Below are 26,532 nucleotides of genomic sequence, written 5' to 3'. Positions count from 1 at the left end.
TCTGTGTGTTCATGCCACCTGACTTGATCTAGAGTAAAAGCTGGCCCCCATGGGCACTGGCCATGGTACAGCACTCACACAGCCTCTGTTTACACAGTCCCTCCTCTGGAAGCCTCTCAGCTCTTCTGAGCAGTTATTTACTCTGTGCTACATGTTCCTCCAACATTTAGCACACAGTTCTCTTGCAGGTTTCACCATGCTAATTTGTTGTTACTCATTGCACAGTTTTCATTCTTTTTTCTCAGTAAGTTTAGCATTTTTATCATTTACAGTTTACAGTCTCTATAGTAGATTCTTAGTAACAGGGCTCTCAACACTGCCCAGCAATCCAAATCATGTCTCTATAACATCCAATAACAGAGATAGGAAAGTCTGTTTGCAAACTGACTGTAATGATGAAGTGAGAAAATCCAGATCACATAAAGTGCCTATCATAGTGTCCGATCCACTTCAGGCAGCTAATAAATAGTTTCTTTCTCCATGAAGAAGTGACTTCCACACTCTGCAGTGCAGAGACAAGGAGAAAAGTGCAGTTGCAGGCATCGGTCTTCATAACTCATTTGCTACTCGGGTCCCTATGATTAAAAAGTATATATTTTATATTTTATTTTGCCTTCATCCATCCCTCCGAAAAGCAAGGAGTGAGTTATTTCAGAGCTAGCCCTTAAAAGACTGTTTCTGAAGACATATGGCATCTGTAGAGAGAAGGGGTGCCCACAGGCAGGTGCAGCCCAGGAGTAGGAATCAATAACAAAAGAGTAATCTTTGAGGGCACCAACAGGAGGAGAAAGGCTTTTGTAAATGGTTACTGTAGAAATTGAATTTCTCCAGCGTAGATCACATACACACACAACACAAAAAGCAACTAAATCACTTTACTTAGAAGACATTAATGCACACTGTGTCCAATATCCTGAGCTAATGTTGTGATTAAGTTATATCTACTAAGTAACATAAACTGGACTTAGGTTGAGGCCTCATGTGGAGTTTTATAGGAGGAATTTGCAGAATATAATAAAATTGGCAAACGTAGGCAATCTCATACCAAATTTGTTTTAATGCATCCTGGACTTACTTCTTATTTGGTAATGAAATACTTAAATTGATTCTTAAATAATATACATTCCAAGTCCCAGATTTATAATTTGAATGATAAATAAAATTACATTTTTATATCATATTTTATAATGGCAATAAAAACATAGTTTTTCTTTCTTCTGGGTTCTTTCTTAAATTCAAAACATCACTCTTTTTCATATAGCATTAGCTTTTATTGCACGTGTTTTATTTCCAAATTATTTACATGGGTTTTTTAATAATGTTCTCCAAATTCAGAACATAAAATTACCATTTTTAAAACAGATGTATAGGCATAATAAAGAGGATATATAGAGGATATATAGAGGCAATATATCTTCAACATAAATTATCCTAAATTCTCATGTTGAAAAAATGTTTATGAGAACCTAATAATCATATTTTCATTAAATTCAATCTTACATATAAAAGTTATTAACTAATATTTTTTAAAACTGCACACTGAGAAATTAAAGCTTTAGGCAAAATGCTAATAATCAAAAAAGAAATAATGTGTATGTCCAGTTTAAATAAATTTTGACATAAACAGTGGAATGTAGAGACCAATTATGACACATGCAGGGAATATTACTACATAGAAATTACACAAGCAATTACATAGATGAATTTCAGAGACAAAATACATACATAGAAAAAAACACAGACTTTTACATATATTCTGTATGATTCTTTTTATATAAAGTTCAGAAACAGGCACAATTATTCTAAAGTAATTCAGTTACCCTTGTGGGGAGGGATTTGACCTGGAGAGGATGTGAGGGTGCCTGCTGAAGTACTGGGAATTTTCTAGCTCAATCTGGGTGGTGGTTACACAGATATGTACCATGGAAAAATCCATCTGATTGTACAATTAACATCTATGCCATTTACTATAAGATGTATGCAGTTTATGTTAGTGACAATAAATTTAGAACACTATTCTTAAATAAATACGTAATTTATGTGTAAAGGTAAGGAACAACATTGTTACAAAAGAGGAAATGCAAATGGCTAATAAATATGAAGAGAGGCTTAAGTTGTGGATTTTCAGTTTAGCTTATTATAATACTGTTTTGGTAGGAAGAAGTCTAAAGTAGTCCCCAGTGACACAAATCCCTGGACAATCCCCTCCCCTTGAGTGTGAGTGAGACCTTGAATACAATAGCTGTTATTCCCATAATTAAACTACATCATATGACAAAGGTGAAGACATTTTACAAATCTCATTAAGAATGCTAATCAGTTTTCTTTAAATTAATCAAAACAGATTATCCTGCTCACTTTGAAGCAGTAAACTGCCAGTTTACTTCTTCTGATAGAGCTCCTATACAATTGTTTATGCCCAAGGGTGAATCTATCACTTTAGTATGATTGTGCCTGTTTTTGAGCATTATGTAAAAGGAATTACTTAGCATTACAAAAGTCTGTTAATTCCATATATGCATTTTTTGCTTATCTTATTTCTATGTAGTAATATTCTCCTGCATATATCATAATTGGTCTCTATACTCTTTACGTCAAAATTTATTTTAACTGGACATACACATTATTTGCTCTTTTGGTTATTAGCGTTTTGCCTAAAGGTTTAATTTCAGAGCATTTATTTCCTTTGAGATATATTTGTTAATAACTTTTATATGTAAGAGAGAATTTAAAGAAAATATGATTATTAGATTTTCGTAAACATTTTATCACATAACTAAGACCTGAGGGTGACTTCTCGGAACTGAGAGCAGCCCCCAGCTGACAGCCAGCCAAAAAATTGGCACCTCAAGGAACTGATTCCGCCAAGGACCTAAACAAGTTTGGAAGAGACCCCTGAGCTCTAGATAAAAATGCAGTCCTAATGATACCTTTATTCAGTTTTGTGAGCTCCTAAGCAGAGAACTTGTTGGACTGTGCCCAGCCCCTTGACCAAAAGAAACTGTGAGACAATAAATAGGTATTGTTTTAATCTGTTCAGTTGATGGTAATTTATCAATAGCAACAGAAAACTAAAATAAATTTTGGAAACTGGAAATGGAGAAGTGACATAAATACTTAAAAATGTAAGGGTAACTTGAAATCATGGAAAGGGTTTGGATGAAAGAGTTTTTGGAAGTATGCTAGAGAAAACCTAAACTTCCTTGGTTAGATCATTCGTTTAAAAAAAAAAAAACAAACTTAGCAAAATTGTCTCCTGCAGTTACGTGGTTATGTGGAAAACAGAATTTGTTAGCAACAAAGTTGGATATTTAGCTAAGGAGATTTCCAAAAAAGAATTGAAGGTGCTGCCTCGTTGCTACTGGAACTTATAGTAAAATGAGAGAGGAGAGAGATAAAATGAGGAAAGAAATGTAAACAAAAGTAAACAAAAAATAGGTAAATAAACTGATAAAATTTTGATAACTCTCAGCCTCAACAGGTTAAAAAAAGAAAAAGTAGTAAAAGTCAAGAAAAGCTATTGATAACATGGCAGAAAAAAAAAGACTGAGTATGTGACTATAGAACCTTCTGCTCAAACCTCAAAAAGCTCACAAAATGCCAGTATTTAGTCAAAAAATTGGTTCCCTAAAAAGATTAAGAGGATAGAGTGACATCAGCAAGATGTCAGATTAGGAAGTCCAAACTCCCCTGTCCCCATAGAAACACTAAATAAACAACTACAGACTGACTAAAAGAACTTTACAAGAGCTCTGAAAGTTAGTCTAAGATCTACAGCCACCAACCAAACTACCAATCAAAAACAAACAAACAAAACACACTGAAATGGTAGGAAAAATTCTGTGGTGTTTTACTTGACTTTGCTCACCTCTTCTCATATTGGTGGGGTCAAAGAAATGGCTCAATTCCTGATCTCTCCTTCAGGGCAGAAAGAACAAAATGCAAATCGTTTTCAAAATTCTTGCCTGGCTGTAGAGTGCCGAAAGGACTGGTATCTGTCTCACCTGATTCAGCAAGCACACAAGAATAAGAGCATAGTTTAGATCTAAGATTGGAAACCATGGAAGGCATTTGGTGGGCACTAGAGCACATGAAAACTAAAGGAGGAGTGCAGGTGTATGGGTGCCTGAGGCAAAAAGATTATGGATAGGGGAATGCATTAAAACATTTGAGGCATTGGGATAAAAGGTGAGACTTTCTGAAAAGCTAAGGCATTTGGAAGTGGTGAAGGAACATCAGAAGAAATAGGCAATAGCACACATTTACAGAGGCTCAGATAGGCTACGTGCCCAGAAAATAACTAAGAAGACCATAAGCCTTTACCCCAGGCTGAACTCAAGACTCAAGGGATCACTAATTAGCAGAAGTATTCCACACCAATTTGCAAAGATTAGGAGAAGTGGCTATTTTATCAAGTGCACAGCTCCCAACAAACGATTATTTAGACAAAGAAAAACAGGGAAATCCGACCCATTAAAAGAAGAAATAACTTCTAGAAACAGTCTCTAAAGAAACACACACTAAATAAAGATTTTAAAGCTACTATCAAATAATCCCCAAAAGCTAAAGGAAAACACAGATGAAGAACTAAAGAAAATCAGGAAAGCAATATATAAATAATATATAAACCAAATACACAGATTGGCAGCATTGACTAAAAATCAGGATCCAAATGCATGCTTCTATCAGAGACACATTTTAAGTCTATGGATACACATAGATTAGAAGTAAAATGATGGGAAACGCCATTTCATGCAAATAGTAACCAAAAGACAGAAGGGTGGTTATTCTAATATCAGATAGAATAAACTTTAAGTAAAAAGTAGATGCAAAAGACAAAGAACATTATGTTGACCCTTTTATAAAAGAGTCAGTTCACTAAGAAGACATACCAATTGGAGATGCATAGGTACCCCTCATGAGAGCTCATAACATATGAAGCAAATATTGGAAGAAATGAAGGGAAAAATAGCACTACAATAACAGTAGGAAACCTCAATACCTCACTCTCAAAATTGGTTAGAATAACCAGACAGAATATCAACAAAGACACAAAGAATTGGACAACCCTATAGAACTATTGTACATAAATGACATAAACAGATCATTCTACTCAACAACAGAATACACATTTTTCCTAAGTGTATATGAAACATTCTCAAGGATAGATCATATGTTATACAACATAGCAAGTCTTAATACATTTTAAATAAGATTGAAATCACACAAAATGTATTTTCCAAACACAGTGGAAAGAAACTAGAAATCAACAACAGAAAAGCACCAGAAAAATTCACAAATATGTGGAAATTTAAAACACAGTCAAAAAAACAAATGGATCAAATAATAAATCACAAGAAAAGTTAGAAAATACCCTGAAACAAATGAAGTGAAAACACAACATACCAAAATTTCTGGGTTGCAGAAGAAGCAGCACTAAGAAGGAAATATATAGCTCTAAATCCTTCTGTTATGTAAAAAGAAAGACTTCAAGTAGACATTCTAACATTATTCCTTAAAAAATAAGAAAAGAAGAAAAAAATCTAAACCTAACTCTAGCAGAAATAATGAAGTAAATACTAAAGCAGAGATGAATAAAATACAAGGTTGAAAAACAATAGGGAAAAATCAATGAAGTCAATAATTTGTACTTTAAAAAGATCAACAGAATAGATAAACCTTTAGCTAGATTGACTAAGACAAAAAGAAAGAATGTTCAAATAACTGAAGTCAGAAAAGAAGGTTACTGCCAATTTTACAGAAATAAAAAGATTATAACAATAGTATGAACAACGTATACCAACATACTTGATGACCTAGATAAGATGGATAAATTCCTAAAATACACAAACTTTTAAGACTGAATCAAAAAGCAATTGAAAATCTGAGTAAACCTATAGCTAGTGAGGAGATAGAATCAATTATTAAAATATTCCCACCAAAAAATAAAACTGAAGCTAAGATGTCTTCACTGGTAAATTCTACCAAACCTATAAAGAAGAATTAGCAACAAGCCTCCTAGAACTCTTCGAAAAAATTGAAGAGGAGAACAAACTTCCTAATTCACTGTATGAGGCAATGCTAGCCTCACAGAATGAGTTATGAAGCCAAAGGAACTACCAAAATAATAATTTTTAAAAAAAAACTAGTGACTAATATTCCATACGAATATTGATGCAAAAACTCTCAACAAATACTGGCATACCAAATTCAACAGTATATTAAAATGATTATACATCATGACAAGGGAGGATTTATTCCTGAAAGGCAAGGATGAGTCAACAAACAAAAAAAGTCAGTGTAATACCACACATTAAAAGGATAAAATTTTAAAAACCTATGGTCATTTCAATTGACACATAAAAAACTTTTACAAAATTCAGCACTTTGTTATGATAAAAACACTTAACAAACCAGAAATAAAAGGAAACTACCTAAACATAATAAAGGCCATTTATGAAAAACCCACACTCAATATTGAACTCAATATTGAAAGACTAAAAATGTTTCCACTAAGATTGGGAATATGACAAAGATGCTCACTTTCACCACTTCTATTCAAGATAGCACAGGGAGTCCTAGCCAGCTCAATTAGGCAACAAAAAGAAATAAAAGTCATCCAAATTCAAAAGGATGAAGTAAAAGTATCTCTGTTTGCAGATGACATAGTCTTAGATGTATAAAACTCTAAAAATACACACACATACACATAAACACAAAATGTTAGTACTCATAAACAAATTCACCGAAGTTTCATGATACAAAATCAATACACAAATATTAGTTGCACTTCTTCCATTAGCAATGAACAATCTGAAAAGGGAAATTAAGAAAATCATTTCATTTACAATCACATAAAAGACAATAAAATACTGAAGAATTAACTCAACCATGAGGGCAAGCAACTTGTACTCAACACTACAAAATGTTACTGAAGAAAATGAAAAAGACACAAACAAGTGGCAGGATGTTCCACTTGTGTCTATGTTCATGGACTGGAAAACTTAATATTTTTGAGATATCAATACTATCCAATGTTATCTAATCAACACCATTCTTTAAAAGTTTCTAGTGACATTTTGGAGAAAAAGAAATATTAATCTTAAAATCCATACAGAATCCCAAGGGACCCTGAATAGCTAAAACAATATTGATAAATATGAAGAAAGTTGGAGAATTCACACTTTCTTATTTCAAAGGTTACTACAAAGCCAGGGCAATCAAAAGAGTGTGGAACTGGCACGAAAACAGACATAAAGACCAATGGAATAAAACAGAACTCAGAAGGAAATAGTCACATATATGGTCAATTGGTTTCAACAAATGAGCCAAAACCACTCAGTGAGAAAAAGTCATTTCCATAACTGATGTGGGGAATACTGGGTATCCATATGCAAGAGAATAAAAATAGACACCTACCATACACAGTATAGAAAATTAACTCAAAATAAATCAAAGACCTTAATGTAAAAGCTAAATCTATAAACTTCTTGGAAGAAAACACAGCAAAAAACTTCAGGATATTGCAATTGCCAATGATTTTTTGAGTTTACCACCACAAGCACAGGCAACAACAACAGCAAAATAGGTAAGCTAAATTCCATCAAAATAAAAAACTTCAGTACAAGAAAAAGCACAATTAATAGAGTAAAGAGGTAGCCCATGGAAAGAGAAAAAAATTACAAATTATATTTCGAATATGAGATTAATATCCAGAAAACATGAAGAACTTCTACAACTCACCACAACAAAAACAAACAAAAACCAACCCCATTCAAAAATGGACAAAGGCCTTACTGGAGGATTCTCCAAAGAAGATATGCTAATGGTCAATAAGCACATGAAAAGGTGCTTAACATTACTAGTCATTAGGGAAATGCAAATCAAAACCACAATAAGATACCACTTCACACCCATTAGGATGATTATTATTTAAAAAGTGGAATAACGAGCATTGGTGAAGATGTGAAGGAAGTGGAGCCCTAGTTCATGGCTGCTGGGAATGTAAAATGGTGCAATAACTGTGGAAAATGATACGGCAATTTCTCAAAAAATTTAACATACCATAGGATCCAGTAATTCCATTTTTTGTTATATGCTCAAAAAAAGTAAAAGCAGGGGGCTTGAGGAGATATTTGTACACCAATTTTAATAGCAGCATTATTACAGTAGCTTAAAGATGAAAGCAATACAAATGTCCATCAACAGATAAATGGATAAATGAAACATGATACATACATATACTGGAATATTATTCAGCCTTATAAAAGAATGAAATTCTGTCACTTGCTACAACATGGATAAACTCTGAAACTCTTACTCTAAGTGAAATAAGCCAGTCACAAAAGGGCAAATACTGTATGATACCATTTATATGAGGAAGTTAAATTCATAGCCACATGGGCTAGAATGGTGGTTTCCAGGAACTGGGAGATGGAGAAATGAGGAGTTGTTGTCTAATTAGTACAGAGTTTCAATTTGAGAAGATAAAAAAGTTCTGGAGATGGATGATGGTGATGGTTGCCCAACAATGTGAATGTGCATAATGCCACTGAGCTGTACACTTAAATATGGTTAAAATGGTAAAATTTATATTATGTATATTTTAGCACAGTAAAAATATATATCTTATATATAATACATAAATGTATTATATATTTATATAAATATATGTACAATATATTATAAATTTATCATATATAAAAACACATTTGCTAATTCATTTGATATTTTCTACTACTAATAAACGTCCTAGATGAAAAAAAAAATTTTTGAGTACCGTAATTATTTTTATTTTTCTTTGTTTTTAAATTATTTTCACTTGCTAAAATTCACATAGTGCAAATCTACGGGGGCTAGAGAATCCTTCAGCTACTCAGTTTCCTCCCCTGGAGGCAAACTCCATTACCAGCATCTTTTTACCCTTCCAACGATATATTACGTGCATGTGTTTGAACGCACTTGGTAGATTTTCTTTTTTTTTAACCTGTCGTAAACTATTATTTGTTTATTATTATAGTTGACAAATAAAAATTATATCTATCATGTACAACATGATGTCTTGAAATATGTATACCTTGTGAAGTGGCTAAACCAAGCTAATCAACATATGCAACACCTCACATACTTTTTTGTGGTGAGAAAACTCATCTATTCTTTTAGAGATTTTCAAGAATAAAAAACGTTATTACCTACAGTCACCATGTTGTACAATAGATCTCTTGAACTTACTTCTCCTATATAACTGAAATATTGTATCCATTTACCAACATCTCCCCACCACATCCCCTCCCAGCCCCTAGTAACCACAATTCTACTCTATTTCTGTGACTTCAACTTTTAAAAATTCTGCATATATGTGAGATCATGTAGCATTTGCCTTTCTGTTCTTAGCTTATTTCACTTAAAATAATGTTCTCCAGGTTCATCCATGTTGTCACAAATGACAGAATTTGCTTCTTTTTTAAGACTGAATAGTATTCTATTACGTACATAGGCCATATTTTCTTTACCCATTCACCCATTGATGAACACTTAGGTTGATTCCATGTCTTGACTATTATGAATGGTGCTGCAATAAACATCAGAGTGTAGATATTTCTTTAATATACTGATTTCATTTCCTTGGATATATACCAAGTAATGGGATTCCTTGATCATATGGTGGTTTTATTTTTAATTTTTTAAAGAACTTTTATACTATTTTCTATCATGGCTATACTTATTTACATTCCCACCAACAGTGTGGAAGAATTCCTTTTTCTTGACAACCTCCCCAGCATGTGTTATCTTTTGTCTTTTTAATATTAATTATTCTAACAGATATAAGGTTATATCTCATTGTGGTTTTCATTTGCATTTCTCTGTTGACTATTAATTTAGTATTTTTTCATACATCTGTTGGCCATTTGCATGTCTTCTTTAGAGAAATGTCTCTTCAGGTTGTTTGATCATTTTTTAACTGGGTTATTTATAATGTATATAGATTTTTTTATTATTATTATACATTAAGTTCTAGAGTATATGTGCACAATGGGCAGGTTTGTTACATACATAAAATTAAAAAATTTTTTAAAAGATCAAGTGTGTCTCACAGGTCTACTCAACCAAACCAGAGGACCTCTAGGAAGCTTTGTGGTGTGGTTCCCTCTGCCATCTATGCAGAAGCCAAAAAATAGAGAAGAGGTTATTTCAAAACCACCTGGCTTTTGTCTAATGGATGCATATTACTGAAACCTAAGAAAGTTTCACAAAGATTTTTGCGAAAATTGCTTCATCAGGTATAGTGCCAGCACTGTCTAAAAAGACCAGGAAGAATACAAGAAGGAAAGAAGACCATAAAAGATATGAAAGAAGCCTTACATCTGGAAGATATAAAATTGTGATGATTTATTTACCTAGCAGACGTAAAGGGAGAAATAGGCAATTCTACAATAATAATCAGAAATATCAATACCCAAATTTTATTAACAGATAAAATAATTTACAAGAATATCAACAAGAAAACAAAAGACTTGAACAACCACTACACACAAACTAAATATTACAGATGTCTATAGAACACACCACCTATCACAACAGATGAACATTCTTTTCAAGGGTACATGGAACTTTCTCCAGCATAGACCATAAAACAAGCCTTAATAAATTGAAAAGAAATTTTTGTTGTTGTTGTTGTTGTTTGAGATGGAATCTCCTTCTGTTGCCCAGGCTGGAGTGCAGTGGCACAATATAGGCTCACTGCAACCTTCGCCTCCGATGGTCAGAAGTTTGAGGCCAGCCTGGCCGATATGGTGAAACCCCGTCTCTGCTAAAAATATGAACCCGTTCTGGTTTTTTTCAGGTCACAATAAAATGAAATGAGACTTTAATAACAAAAAGGAATTTAGAAACTCACAAATATGTGGAAATCAACACAACCTAAATAAAAAATGAAAAAAGAGAAGTTAAAAATACTTTGAGATGAATGAAAAATGAAGATACAACATATCAAAACTCACAGGATACAGCTGAAGCAATGCTTAGAGAAAAATGTATAGCAGTAAATGTTTATTATTATAAAAAACAGATCTCAAATTCATAATGCAAACTTCCACCCGAAGACACTGGAAAAACAGAGCAAACTAAATATAAAGTAAGCAAAAGAAACAAAATAATAAAAATTAGAGCTGAATTTCATGAAATTGAAAAGAGAAAAATCAATAAAACCAAAAGCTGATTCTGTGAAAACATTACAAAAATTGACAACACTTCAGCTAGATTAACCAAGAAAACAGAGAAGACTCAAATTATTAGAAGTGGAAATGAAAGGTGAAACATCACTACAGACATTTTTTTTTTCTTTTAGACAGAGTCTTGCTCTCTTGTCCAGGCTAGAGTGCAGTGGCACAATCTCGGCTCACTGCAACCTCTGCCTCCCAGGTCCAAGCAATTCTCTGCCTCAGCCTTCCAAGTAACTGAGATTACAGGCGCCTGCCACCACGCTAAGCTAATTTTTTGTATTTTTAGTGGAGATGGGGTTTCAACATGTTGGCCAGGCTGGTCTTGATCTCCTGACCTCATGATCCACCCAGCTTGGCCTCCCAAAGTGCTGGGATTACAGGCGTGAGCCACCGCACTTGGCAAACATCACTACAGACTTTAAAAAAATAAAAGAAATTATAACTGATTACTATGAACAATTGTACGCCAACAACATAAAACAGCATATTGACTGAAATGAAATGGACAGATTCCTGCAAAGACACAAAACACTGAAACTGATTTGAAAAAAATATAGACAATCTAATAGTCCTACATCAATTAAATGATTGAATTAATAATAAAAAAACCTACCAACAAAGAAAAGCCCAAGCCCAGAAGCCTTCACTGGTGAATTCTACAAAACATTTAAAGAAGAGCTAATACCAATTATTCACAAACATGTCCAGAAAATAGGAGAGAAGGGATCACCTCTCAACTTATTCTGTGAGGTGAAGATAACCATGATAACAGCACCAGACAAAGACATTGCAAGAAAAGAAAATTGCAGACCAATACCTGCCATAAAGATACAAAAATGTTCAACAAGATACTAGCACAATAAAATCCAGCAATATATGACATGACCAGGTAGAATTTATCCCAGGAATGTAATGTTGTTTTAACTACCAAAAATAAAAAATATACCATATAAATAAATACATAAACAAAAAACATATGATCATCTCACTAGATGCAGAGAAAGCATTTGGCAATATCCAACACCTTTCATGATTAAAAACACTCCACAATTAGGAATAGACAGAAACTTCTTCAACTTCATAAAGGGCGTTATGAAAACCTAGTTACCATTCCACTTAACTCACACAATTCCATAATTAGAAATTCTTCCAACTCTAGAAATAAAATCTGCCCAATTTTAATAATGGACAAAAAAATCTGAATATGGATTTCTCCAAAGAAAACATACAAATGGCCATGAAGCCTATGAAAAGATATTCAACATCATTAGCCATCAGTGAAATGTAAATAAAATCCACAATGAGATACACACTAAGGCGTGTGTCACATCCACTAAGGTGTCTATAATCAAAACAGCAGATAATAAAAAAGGTTGGGAGAATGTGGAGAAATTAGAACCTTCATATACTAATGGTTGGAATGTAAGATGTGATCACTTTTAGATGACAGGGTAGCAGTTTCACAAATGAGTGAAACATAATTCAGCAATTTCACTCCTAGGTATATGTGTAAGAGAAAACATAAATGTGTATATGAATGTTCATAATAGTATATTTGCAATAGCAAAAAACTGGAAATAGCCCCAAATGTCCATCAACTGGTGAATGGACAAACAAAAATGTGATATATTTATACAATGAAATATTTGGTAATCAAAATAAATTGAGTACTGGCATACTGTAACATGGATGAACCTCAAAAACATTGTGCTGAGTGAAAGAAGCTAGTCACAGAGGGCCACACATACTACAATTCCATGTGTATAAATTGTCCAAAATAGGCACATCTATTAGAGATTGAAAGTACATTAGGGGTTGCGTATGGCTGAAGGGATGGGGATTTTGAGGAGTGATTGCTAAGTGACACCAGTTTTCAGAGTAATGAAAATGGTCTAAGGTTGATTGTGGTGACGAATACAGAACTCTGAAGAAAGCAAAAGCCACTGAATGGTCCTGTTTAAATGAGTGAATTGTGTTATGTGAATTATATCTCAATAAAACTGTGGGAAAGAAAAAGATATGCTTAACATAATCATTAGGAGAATGCAAATTAAAACCACAACGAGAAACTACTACACATCTATTTTAATGGCTAAATTGTATGTTTTTCAAATCTGATACTACTAAGAGCTAAAGAGGAAGTACAGCAATAGCAATTCCTACAGTTGTCAGGAGGATGCAATTTGGGAAACATCATAAAAGGTTATAACATATTTAATTCTAGTTATTTATTCATGAGTTCATGTGCCTGGCGGACTGAAATCTCTGAAGGAAGGCCTTAGATTTATTACCCTCCACATCCCTAGAGCTCAGCTCAGCGATCCTTGCTGAGTTGCTGCTAATAAATATGCCAGGAATTGGATTGAACTGGAGCTTCAGTCACACACCTAGACACCAAATCCAGATTCTGTTCAATCATTAAAGCCTATAAAGGAGGCTGCATACAAATGCTGAAGCCATGATTTGGTCCCAAATGGACAGAGGTTGCATGAAGGCAAAGCCCACATCCGGGGCTTTGTTAAGCCGTGCAAATCCATTATCAGAAGGGTGCCTGCACATAAGAGGCACACCAAGCAGGTAGGCCAGACCAGTTTGTGATGAAAGTAAAACAAGATGAATGGTGGTCATTACTCTAACTGTATACATTGAGAAATTTTTTATATACTAAGTCAAGTCCTGAAGAAAAGATAAATGTGTCCCATAAACACACAGTTGTTTTTTTTCAAGCCAAGATAAAACTCAAAGTTCTTTGCCTCTGACCTGTATTTACTTGCCCCCTCACTATACGCTCACATCTCCTCACTAACTTCAGAACCTTGCTATTCAACTTTTAAAACAAGGGATGTTGAATAAGGCTGGTGTCATTGTTCCTCCAGCAGAATGCAGGAAGCCATTCTGTACTTACAGTAGCCAGGGAGATGTCCTGCAGGCCTGTGGTTCTGCAGCTCTGACTCAGTCCCCAGGGCAACGTGAGATTTCTTGTTGGAATCTTGCAAAAGCATCAAAAACATCTTTTGGAAAAAAAAAAAAAAAAAAAAAAAAAACAGCCAGGTATCATTTTATGTTTCTATACACATCGCATTTCTTTTCTACTGCCTCAATTGCCTAATCTATTGTGACAACATATGCCAAACACACCCTATATGTTTCACTTTGTCATCCATTTAATTGGCATAACTCTAAGACTACTTAGGTCTCAGCAAAACAGGCTACCCATAGAATGCAAAGATGAATGAAACTTGGCTGTGAACTCCCAGACCCTCACTGGCTAGTGGAGGCTGGTCAAATGCATAGGCAGTGGCAGGCAGGGAGGGGACAGATAGTAACACAGTGTATCCGATTCAACTTAAGTTTGTGACTCACTGTACCAGCATCTTAGGAATTCAGAGGTGAATCAGACAATAAAATTGCAGTGCTCAGTTTACTCACAGTAGATGGGATCTCATGCATAAAAATGCCCATTAAATGTGTGCTTTCCATGGGCTGTGATATATGATGTCATTAAGGTAGTTAATTAAATAACTTGCTTGAAGTCATTTCTTGGTTAGTAGTGGAGGCAGAAGTCCAACCTCAATTTATTCAAAGCCAAAGACTATGACTAAAGTAGCAAAATTAAGGTGAGAAAGCAGAAGTGTGAGCCGACACAAAGGGAAATGAGGTGGGTTGGAGACATCGAGGCCCTTGAGCTGCACCTGGATCGCTGGCAGGGATTTATGGAGTGATGGAAAGAGAATCTCTAAAATAAACACTGGGCAATGCACAAGAAGCATAAAAGTCAAGGAGACATAGCCTTGCAGCAGCACAGTCCTAACTGCTGGAGCTCCACTCTTGGCAAGACGTGGGCTGGCTCTGTGTCTGCAGGCATAGGACCGCACCACCCAGAGTGTTGGCTGCCTTGTTGTATTAATAAAACAGAGATGATGATCACAGTGTCTAACGTTGAGAAGATGATGGCTGTAAAGTGCCAGGCATAGACTCTGGAAGCATGCAGTAAGTCTTCTGTTATTCATGTGGTTAGCCAAGGTTTCCTGAACATCCTCTGTGGGTCATGCACCAAGTTAGGCACTGTGCATTGCCACTCTCTCCCTTGGCATCATCTGTGCAGGAGCTTCCATCACCCCTTCCTCTGCACATATCCATAGAGATATTGGTCCCTGGCCCTGGCCCCTCTCCAAGTGACTCCTGCTGGGCCAGTGTCACTGTCCATCTAGCTGGTACCTCCCACCCAATGCACTGGGTAGTGAAGTCCAATATCTGCATACACAGATATCAGCCCACACTGAGCACCCTGCCTCACTTCTGATTTATCTACACAACCTCACCATTCTGATTCCTCTAAATAAGCAAAAAGGCATTGACTGTCTCTAGATGTTCCTGAGGAGCTCCCAACCACCGGGAAAGATGGGTGAAGGCACCAGAAAGAAGAAGCCATGAGCAAGCAAGCCTTCAGGAGAGGCATGCAATATCTCTGCACGTGGTTAATTAGTAAAATCCTACTGAGCAAAATCTGCAAGCATAGCACTAGTGAAAGGTCAGATGCAGCTACCTTCATGTGAAAGATAACCCTTTGCTGATTCCCAGTAAGACTCCAAGGAAAAACTGCAAACCTCACTACTATTGCAAATAATAACATGAAGAATAATGGTAAATAACATTTCTGAGTGTGCGTCAGCCATGTGACCTTAGACAAATTATTTTACCCCTCTATAACTTAGTTTCCTCACATGATAAATGGTAATAAATAAGACATATTATAGGATTGTTGCAAGCAGTAAATGCATTTATGTATAAAGTTATAAAAACGATGCCTGGCATGTAGCATGCTGGCAATGTCTGGTCTTAACAGTAGCTAGATAAGGATGAGTAAGTGTAGTAGGGTGTATGTGCTATGTTTCATCATGTAATTCTCAGATCAATCTGATGAGACAAGTACTATTATCCTCGCTTAAGATGAGGGCATTGAGGCTTACTGCAGTAAGTCTTCACCTAGTGCATTTATAGGGAATGAAATAGGAAACAATAGAAATAGTGAAAATCAAGACTTATTCATTGACTAAAGATTTTCCTTTACATCTTATTCTAAATAGAATTTTCATGTAATGGTCACATGTAACTATGATTATATGAAGCATACCTTGATAACTAAGGCATTATTGATAACAATATTCATCCGTCCTTTTTAAATTTTCCTTTTCTAACTCTTCTCATAAAAGGCCATAGTTGCATGTGGTGGGGTGGAGGGTGTGTGGGTGTGTGTGTGAGTGGGTGTGTGCAAACATATGTTAATCTGTATGCACATGTTTGAATGCACACATTTGTGTGCGTGTGTGTTGGAGGAGGAAACAGAATAAGGACAGAGTTTTTGCCCTCAGTGATCTCACAGATCAGCAGGAAATACAATCACTTATGGTACGGCACTAAGTATCTGGGTACAATGTGTCTGACAATTCTGGAACATTGCCTGTGAATAGTGAAAGGCAAGCCTAAGACAATCAGAATTTTATGAGTGCCATCAAGTAGCAGCTCACCTTAACTGCAGGCGCGCCGTCCAGGAGGTTCTGAGAATTTGACAAAATGTCAAAGTAGCCCCGTTATCAGAGAGGGCCAATAAAGGCTACTCTTTTCAAAAGCAATATGACATTGATCACTGTAATCAAAGATTTGAAGTCTTGATGGTAGACTTTGCTTTGGTTATTTTGCACTATAATTCTCACGCTGAATCACACAGTTAGACAACAATTGTAAAACTCTCCTTGGCAAGTATTTCAGGTAACCCTAGCATCCAGAATAGAACATTACCTAGGGATTTAATGAAAGAAAACTTATAAGAAGGCTCCTAGCATTTCACTGACTTCTGAACATAGTATTTCCACATTATATCATTTTACAGTAAGTCCTCACTCAGCATCATCAGTAAGTTACTGGTCACAACAGCAACTTTAAGCAAAAGGACATACAGCAGGTCCTCAAACAATGTCATCTCATTCAATGCCATTTTGCTACAAAGTTGATGAGGGGAAAAAAATTGTTTTGCTTAAATTTTTAGTTTCCAGGAACCCATCAACAATGTTAACTGAGGTCTCACTGCATTCCTTCTTATCTGATACATACTTTCCAGCAATATTTAAATCAATATTTCTACTGAAAGGCGTTCTTCAGGTTTTTTAAAGTAATTCAAATAAAGAAACTTAAACACTGTTTCATCTCAATAATTACGAGGAGATGCAAAATACTGCAAAAATATTCTCACTGAGATTATAAAAGTCCTGGTCAAAACATATAAACAATCCTCCAAAAGAGATAGAAATAAAGGTTAAGCAATTGCACAGGAAGTTATCTGAATGCAGGCTAAACATCTAATGTCCTGGAAACACATTCCAGTTTAAGAAGAATGCTGCGTTTGTGCATTTAGTATGGAATGACATTATTTATACATACGTCTTCCTCCTCTTTTGGTGGTATTTTCCATCATTGTAACTGAACATAGGCCATAGGCCAATTCAAATGGACCAAATAAGACCTACATCTTCTGACTTTCATATAAAAGAAGTAGAATATTGTTTTCAATCTTATCCAGTGTTTTGAATTTCACTGAAATTATAAGCTTCTCAAGTCAAAAGACAATCAAGTTGGTCAAACTACTCACTAATTTTTAGGTAAATTCATCACACAAAGTAAATAAGAATAAAATAAGAAATGATGAAATTAAGTTTCAAGGGCACTAACTAGCATGAAAGTAATTTAAAATACAATAAAAATATGGCTTTAAAAGCAATGCCTATGGCGTATCTACTCTTTCTTTTCAAGGGACAGTAAATTCAAAAGTTTTGGGATTCTTCATTTGAGGATCTACGTCTCCTTAATTTAAAAGAGCTTTGAGGTCTAGGCATTTATGACAGCCCAGTGCCATCTCTACACTGATTGTGCTATCAATCCCTCAGCCATGAATCCTATGCCCCATCCTTTTGGGTTCTCTGTTTAAAGGGCATTGTCAAGCAGCATGAGACCCCAGATATGATCTACACTTAAAGTGTCAGTTTGATGGATTGTGTCCTGGAGATGGTCAGTGCAAGGTACTTTTTTGCTTAGATGCTAGAGAAATTTATGAAGCTGGCCAAATTTTTGTAAGACAAGGACAATGGAACCCAGCTGAGTGATGACTTGAGCAGAGGAAGAATTTCCAAACTTGACCTACAGGTAACATAAGATGTACTCTTTCCGTTTCCCCAAAGCAATTGCTTTTCAAAGAAGCAGAAGATGAAAACACATGGACAACTTAGATGATAAGAAACACTAGAGGTACTAGCAATTGCTCTCTAAATGTGGAACCTTGGGCAGGGCTGTCCCCTGACATGCTAACACAATGCATGCAGCAAGATTTGTTATTTTACAGGAGCTTGTATGATTTCCTATCACTGCTGTAACAAATTACCACAAATGTGGTGGCTTAAGACAATGTATTTAGTATCTTACAGTTCTGGGGGTCAGAAGCCTGATATAGGCCTTATTGGGCTAAAATCAAGAGAGAATACACTCCCTGGACTTTCCCAGCTTCTAGTGGCTGCCACTATTCTTTGGCCAATGGCCCCAGCCTCCATCTTTAAAGTTCATCTCTCCAACTGCTGCCTCATCATAACATCACCTTCTTCCTCTCTGACCTTCCTCAATCCCCTTTAGATGTATCCTTTTGATTACATCAAGTCCACTCAGATAATTTGGGGTATCTCCTGCCACAGTCCCATATGGGTAACATTTACAGGCTTCAGTGATAAGAACGTGGACATCGCTGGGGGACCATTATCTAGCCTATCCTAGAACTATCACACCGTCAACACACCTTTGAAACAAGGGCTGTTGATTTGAGGTGTCCCTGGAGACTACAGAACAGTAGAAGTTGGAAAGTAGTGCAGAAAATTTTGGAGTCCAACACAAAATGAAAAAAAATCCAGTTTCTGATTTTTGGTCAACTCATTATCTTTTTGGTCTCTTAGTCTCTCAGTTTGCTTATTCGTACAAGGGGAAGATTAAAAGACATAAGTTATAAAAGGTCAATTATAGTTCACACTCAGGCTCTGTGACATCCTACAAGACCTTGTTATAAACAGAATGCAAAGAATGGGTCACAGCACTCCAGTGGAAGGGCTGATAGCACAGTCAGTGTTTACAAGACACCAGGCTGTCTGCATAAATGCTTAGACCCTGAGGCTGCTCTAAGTTAAGAGGACCTTAGCCCCCAAATGAAGAATCCTCAAAATATTGAATGTATTGTTCTTTAGGAAGAAAAAGAAAAAGAAAACAACAACAACAAACAGGATGTCACATAAAAGAAAAAGGGAACAGATTCTCAAAAATTACCTGTTTCCTTCTCTTCCTTCTTCCCTCTTTCTTCCTTCTTTCCTTTCCTTTTTATTTATTTTTTTTTTTTTTTTTGGTAAGGAAGACACCAGTTTAGGGTTTGGGGCCGACACAAAGTGGCAGCTGGAGTGGGGCAGGTTCCCACAAGAGGGCATGTGACCAGAGCAGCAAAGCAGCGTGGAGAACTTGGAAGATGAGCTGCACACAGGAGGACTGAGGGAAAAGGTAGCATAAGAATGAGTAAGTTGAGTTTCTTAGTATCAGAGAAGGGCGGTGCCAGTAAGGCAAGAGGAAACACTAAATGAATGCTATGTAATTGGATTGGAATTAGAGATGCCATGTGGAGTTGAACTCCTAGTTTTCTATTTATGGGCAGAAAGAGAAGCAAAAATAGAGGTGGATCTTTTACTTTATCCATGAGGAAACCTCAGAGCAGCAACACCCCAGCCGTCATGAGTATATTGAGCAGCCAGGATTTCTTGGAGAAATGGCTGATTCTCGAGCCAGGGCTGGGAAAGAATGGTAATCCTAGAACATCTTGTTTTGTCAGGAAGCAGGAAAATGCTCAAAGAGTAGGAGGCATGAGTTAAAGGGCACGAAAACCAGCATGAAAGACCTCCCACCGGCTCAACTTGGTATGACATGAGCCTCAAAGTCAATAATGACTCTACTGAATTGTAACTCATTGAGTAGAATAGGATGCTATGAGTGGCTCCCGATATAAATAGGTCAATGGAGTAAAGAGAGAGTTCTTTCTTACTGGACAATGCCAACTAAAACACATAGAAGAAATGATGGAATTAGAAAAATTACCACTTGGCAAGTGCCATAGTAATAATTTTTAATTCTGGCAATGAACATTAGAAGATGCTGAAACAGGTGGGTGAGAAAAGTGGAATTTAGAGAGTCTCAAAATATATCCTCAAGAAAAAAAAAGGAGAGAGAAAAGGAAATTAACTTAAGAGTGGGAAAGCCTGGCAGATACCACTTTCCACTTTACCTGGGATAAAATATCACCCCACTAGCCATGGCGCAGATCAGCTTTGTGCAGCAGGCAGCTAGGAGCAGTAGGACACAGCATCACCCCTGGAGTGTGCCAGCTAAAAATTCATAACCTGACCAATCACAGCAAAATCGGGCAAACTCACATTGAGGCTCATTGTGCAAAATACGTGCTCTGGACTCTTCAAAAATAGTGAGGTCATGAAAGTCAAGGAAACTGAGGAATCCTTGCAGATTGACAGTGACTAAAGAGGCATGCAACTGAGTGCAGCTCGTGATCCTGGACTGGATCTTTTTGCTCTTAGGGACATGAGGGGCACAACTGAAACTTAAATGGGCAAAGATAGTACAGGAATTCTTTTTTCTTAAAAATCGTTCTTAAAAAAAAGTCAAAAAACAAAAAGATCAAGCCCTACATCTGAGGCTCAGGCTTGACCTCTTAACGTTGCGTAGGATGGGGCAGCTGAGTTCATGCACCTGAGGAACTAGCATCCAGAACCTCCTTGGCAAAGGTACAAAGGGAACCCACTAATCCGTATTTAGCAAGCCGGAAGGAAAGAAACTTCCCATCTCAGGCAGGCTCACCAACCTTTCTAAAACATTACTAGAAACTTCAAAATTATTTTTAAAAATACACTGCAAAAATTTACTCTGTTTGCATCATGCCAGAAAGTTTTGTCTTGGCTTCAGAGATTGCTGCAAATATATTCCGTAGGCAAAGCTAAGTCTTCTAGCTCTCTATGGTCCCATCCCACACAAAGTAAACATTGTAACTTGCCAGTATTGTCCTTAGGTCCAAGCATTGGAGTAGAAAGTACAGATGCCTTAATGAAACTGGTGACTATCGTGATTCCATTTTAAATCTTAATTTCACTAGCTTGTAGGTAATGTTTTGGAGATAATAATTTATAGTAAGTGTATTGCAGTTTAGAAATAAAATATGCTTTTTAGCTGAAGAGCTAAACTGGAGAGTTAATTGACAGGTGCTCCTCACTCCTGTTAAGTCATCAGGCAAAATGCAGATGAAGGAAGAGAAAAGCAGCCTCAGTGCTACAACAGCCATGCTAACTCTGGATCAATGACAGACATAAGAAAGGAAAGTCAATGCTCGCCAAGTGTGAAGAGACAAAATTGGTTGAGATAGACATTTTATAGCCTCTACCAAACAAAAGAAGGTTCTCCAAAAGCCCCAATCTTTTTCCAATTTAAGATACCTTTCTCAAACAGCTCTAAATATACTGTTTATATTTTGTTAGATCTCATATACATTGTATATATTCTAGATTCTTTGCCCATGGTTGCCCTTAGATAATTTCTTTCTTAGCATCTGTGTGTGTGAGAGATGTGGAAAAAGAGAGATAAGTAAAATCTAGTAAATCAATATTTACTTAAGCCCTATTATGTGCAAAGCACATACTAAATGTAGAAAGTAGAAATTACTGTAAGCAATTGAAGAAACACGTACTACATCTCCAAAGTAATTGAACAACTTGTTCTGTTGCTCCTCCCTGACTTACGAGGAGTTCTTGCTGTTCTGGGGGTGACTAATAGCAAGAACATGAATCCTGAATTTAAAAAATTGCAGAGGCAGGTTACATGGAAGAATTATTCTTTTCAGAAGGTGGTGGGGATGAAACTCCTCTGTACTTTGATTGGAGTGGTGGTTCTACAACTCTATACATTTGTCAAACTTGTAGTGGATTTTACTGTAGGAATTTTACATATGAAGTACATAAACATATATTTTTTAAGAAAAGAAGGCAAAGAGGAGAAAGGCTGAGATATTTCTGAAAGGAATATGAATGGGTAAAGTACAAATATAAATATTTTGTCAAAGAAAGGTGACTATTAAACAGAAATAGAGATGTTTAAGGAATATAGCATAATATGGTTTGGATCTGTGTCACCACTCAAATCTCATGTCAAATTGCAATCCCCAATGTCCAAGGTAGGGCCTGGTGGGAGGTGACTGGATCATGGGGGTGGAGTTTTCATGAATGGTTTAGCCCCATCCCCCTTTGGTAGTGTATAGCGAATGAGTGAGTTCTTGTGAGATCTGGTTGTTTAAAAGTGTGTGACACCTCCCCACTCTCCCTTTGTCCTTTTCCTGCCGTGTAAGATGCCTGCTCCCTCTTTGCCTTCCACCTTCCATCCCCAGAAGCAGATGCTGCTATGCTTCCTGTACAGCCTGCAGAACCTTAAGCTGATTAAACCTCTTTTCTTTATAAATTACCCAGTCTCAGGTATTTCTTTACAGCAATGTGAGAGTGGACTAATACATAGCATAAAAAGAATTTTTAGAAGTTATTCTATAATGCAAGGTATACTGTAACATTAAAATGTAAACAGATTAAAATACAACAAGGTCTAATCTGAAAATACACCACTGCACATGTGTTTTGGATACAAATAGTAGAAAAATATTGATCAGTCCTCATATTTATGTCACAATCTAGCAATATGTAACCTGCACTCAGTGTTAATTATATGATTTGACCTAAACAAAAACTGTGTGTGGAAGATAGGGAAGATAAACCTCCTGTAGGGATGAGAAAAATGAAGTTAACAAAGAGTTCTTAAAACTCAACAATAAGAAAACAAGCAGCCCAATTTTTAAAAAGTGGGCCAGAGACCTAAACAGACACCTCACTAAAGAGTATATTCAAATGGCAAATAAGAATATGAAAAGTTGCTCCGCATCATATGTCATCAGGAAAATGCAAATTAAAGCAGCAGTGAGATACCTCTACACACCTATTAGAATGGCAATAATCCAGAACCCTAACAGCACCAAATGTTGGCAAGAATATGGAACAACAGAAGCTCCCATTCATTGCTGGTGGAAACGCAAAATGGTGCAGGTACTTTGGATGACAGTTTGGCAGTTTCTTACGAAACTAAAGACACTCTTACCGTATGATACAGCAATTGCAGTCTTAGGTATTTACCCAAGTAAGTTGAAAACTTATGTCCACACAAAAATCTGCACACAGATATTTATAGCAGTTATGTTCGTGATTGCTAAAACTTGGAAACAACCAAGATGTCTTTCAGTAGGTAAACAGATAAATAAACTACAGTACATTCAGCCACTGGAATATTATTCAGTGGTGCAATGAAATAAGCTATCAAGCCATTAAAAGACACAGAGAAAATTTAAATCCATGTTACTAAGATAAAGAAACCAAATTGAAAAGGCCACAAGGGTTGTATGATTCCCAACTCTGCAGCATTCTGGAAAAGGTAAAACTACAATGACAGTGAAAAGATCAGTGGCTGGGGCTGGGGGAAGGAAGGAATGACTAGGCAGAGCACAAGAGATTTTTAGGGCAGTGAAACTGTTCCACATCATACTATAATGGCAGATCCATGGAATTATACATTCATCCAAACCCACACAACGTACAACAGCCAGAGTGAAGCCCAGTGGGCTGGATGGTGACGTGTCCATGTCAGTTCATCAATTGTAACACGTGAGCCATTCTGCAGGGATATTGATAGTGGAGGAGGCTGGGGGCAAGGGAGGTAGAGGGACACAGAATGCACAAATTGTGCAATTTTGCAATTGAGCACAAATTGTGCTCAATTTTGCTGAGAATCTAAAACTGCTCTTTAAAAAGTTTTTGAAATTAAAATAAATGTGGTCCAGCCTAAGTGATTTGTTCAGGTTGCCCCTGACAGGAAGTGATGAAACATAAATGCAAGTGTCAATGTTCTTGTCCTGACTCCCAGGCCCTTCCCATGGCAACCATGGGTTGAAGAAGATATGGGGCAACAGGCCAGTTACGAAATCCTAAATGTGACTAGAAGGCACTGGGTTTCTTTTGAAATGATGAAAAGATTGAGGGACATGAAAAAAAAGCATCTAGGACACAAATGCGTGTTATCATTTTGGGACTCTGTCATTTGACCCCGTCACAGATCTTCAGGGTTATCCCCGTGAACCCAGTAACAGCACTTCTGGGAATCAGTCTATGGAGAAGCTGGAGGACCCTGTTCTTCGGTCTCGTGTGGTCTCAATGGCAAAATCAAAACTCAGGAAACAACCAAAGTGTCTTAAAGCAGGGAGGAGAGGAACTACATAAGGACACATTTTTATAAAAGAAATGATGTCACCATGAACATCATGACTATAGGAAAAATAAAAACTGTTCAAGATAAATATTGGGAAATGGGTAACTCATGACTATAGGAAAAATAAAAACTGTTCAAAATAAATATTGTGAAATGGGTAACTCTTGTTTAAAAAAAAAAAAAAAGAGGTATATGCAGTGAGATTTCAAGACTGGTTTAGAATTCGGGGCATGGAAGGACCGAAGTACAGTAAGCTCTTAACAGGCCCGAGTTCTGTAGAGATGAGAGTGGGGAAGGGGCAGACATTACAAGGAGAAGCATGGACATGGGTCTGGGGGAGGTGGGAGGCTGGGCCTGTGGCTGGTGGGTGAGGAAGCAAAAGGGAGCAGCCTCTAAACCCCAAGACACACCCAGGTTGCAGCTCCAGCCTTGTCCTCTGTGAGTGCCTGCAGGAGGCTTTCCTTGGTCGCGGGGCACTCCCCGACTGGGGCTCCTCCCAGGGCATCTCATGCAAGTCCCTATCGAGCGGAACGAATGTCGTCTGTCTGTGTGTCACGCGCTGCACTAGAAGTTTCTTCCCTTCAACCCTATGTTGTGGTTCCTTCCATGATTCCCAACCTACAGGTAAGGGTGCCAAGGTAGCGGAGTCATTCTGCAGTGAGAGAGCACCATGCATGATCAAGGATGCAGAGCACTCCCCGCGGCCCTGCATGCTCTGTCCAGCCCCAGCTCTCTCAGCACCCCAGAGGGTGCAGGAGGAAACATGGAAATCTCAGTTTCTATTCCTAGGTGGAACCTATCAGACATAAAGAATTCCTTATATTTAAGACTGGTAGGAGCAACGGTGGCCTCTGTGGCCACAGTGACGGTTCTTTAAGTTGCAACAGGTTGCAGCTTCGTAGGGGCCTAAGTAGATTTTTACATTGATTTATCTAGTTTTTACTAAAATAACACTTATAAAGGAGATAGTGGCTTTAAAAGATTCTGCAGATAATACGAGTAACACAAGCACAGCAAACACGAAACAGCACAGCTGACACGTTATTTCTGTGGGCTCTTCATTTTAGTCTCAGATGTGACTAAGAACTCAGACAGACCTAAAAATTAGGGAGGAAAGCAGGATGTAGGCAGGAAGGAGGAAGGGAAGCAAAAAGAGAGAGGTAGGGAGGGAAGGCAGGAAGGAAGGGAATTACTAAGAAGCATACTGAAGAATCTTATTTACATGTGCTATGGTTATGAATAAACCTCTCCCTAAATGTACATTTTACCTTGAGATATTATTGATTGGTCATATATGCCACAATAATTAACAAAACATTTTAAAGCTAAGCATCTACCCAGGACATAAAGGCTCTCCTCACCAGTTTTTGTGGTTTTTTTTCCTGTGATGTTTAAATTCATAAAATATTCAAGCAAAATGTTCCACAAAATTTCACTCTTCTTAATAATAAAAATTAAGAATATTACCAAGGTTTTCTCTTTTATTAGCAACAAGCAAAATACCACTTATGTAAAGGGAACACCCACTCTTCCTGTCACGTGTTTAATTGTAAATCAGTAAATATATTGGAGGTGAACACTCATTATTTCACTGGTAAGTGTGCTTGGTCCATATTCCCACAGGGTCTTCCTCCCTGACCTGAGAGTCCAGTGAGCTTATGAATATGTTCAATGTATCTGTACAAGATGCCATACAACTCATAAACAACTGGATTAACCTGGTGAATGATTAGAGAGACAGACATGAACATAACAAGTCTGGGCTTTTTTGACAATTTCTCTTTATAATCCAAAAAATATTATTTTATTTTTCTTTTCCAAGGGACCCAGGATGGCAAAACTACCCCTGGAAGCAGCACCTCCTTCTGTCTGTAGGGAA

The 26,532-nt window shown here is 36.7% G+C and overlaps 1 protein-coding gene across 2 annotated transcripts in view; it reads right to left on the bottom strand.

Moving 5' to 3' along the window:
- The window catches only part of ABCA13 (ATP binding cassette subfamily A member 13), a 492,370-nt gene that overhangs the window by 210,433 nt on the left and 255,405 nt on the right, over positions 1–26,532 (bottom strand). For both annotated transcript variants that reach the window (XM_017956721.3, XM_031665413.1), the window contains one exon: positions 14,128–14,233. In XM_017956721.3, the coding sequence (XP_017812210.3) occupies positions 14,128–14,233 (106 nt within the window). The remainder of the gene's footprint in view (positions 1–14,127; positions 14,234–26,532) is intronic.

The sequence above is a fragment of the Papio anubis genome, chromosome 4, assembly GCF_008728515.1.
Source record: "Papio anubis isolate 15944 chromosome 4, Panubis1.0, whole genome shotgun sequence".
NCBI classification, from domain to species: Eukaryota; Metazoa; Chordata; class Mammalia; order Primates; family Cercopithecidae; genus Papio; species Papio anubis.
The sequence above is the reverse complement of the archived record's forward strand: the minus strand, read 5'-3'. Positions and strand labels throughout refer to the sequence as shown.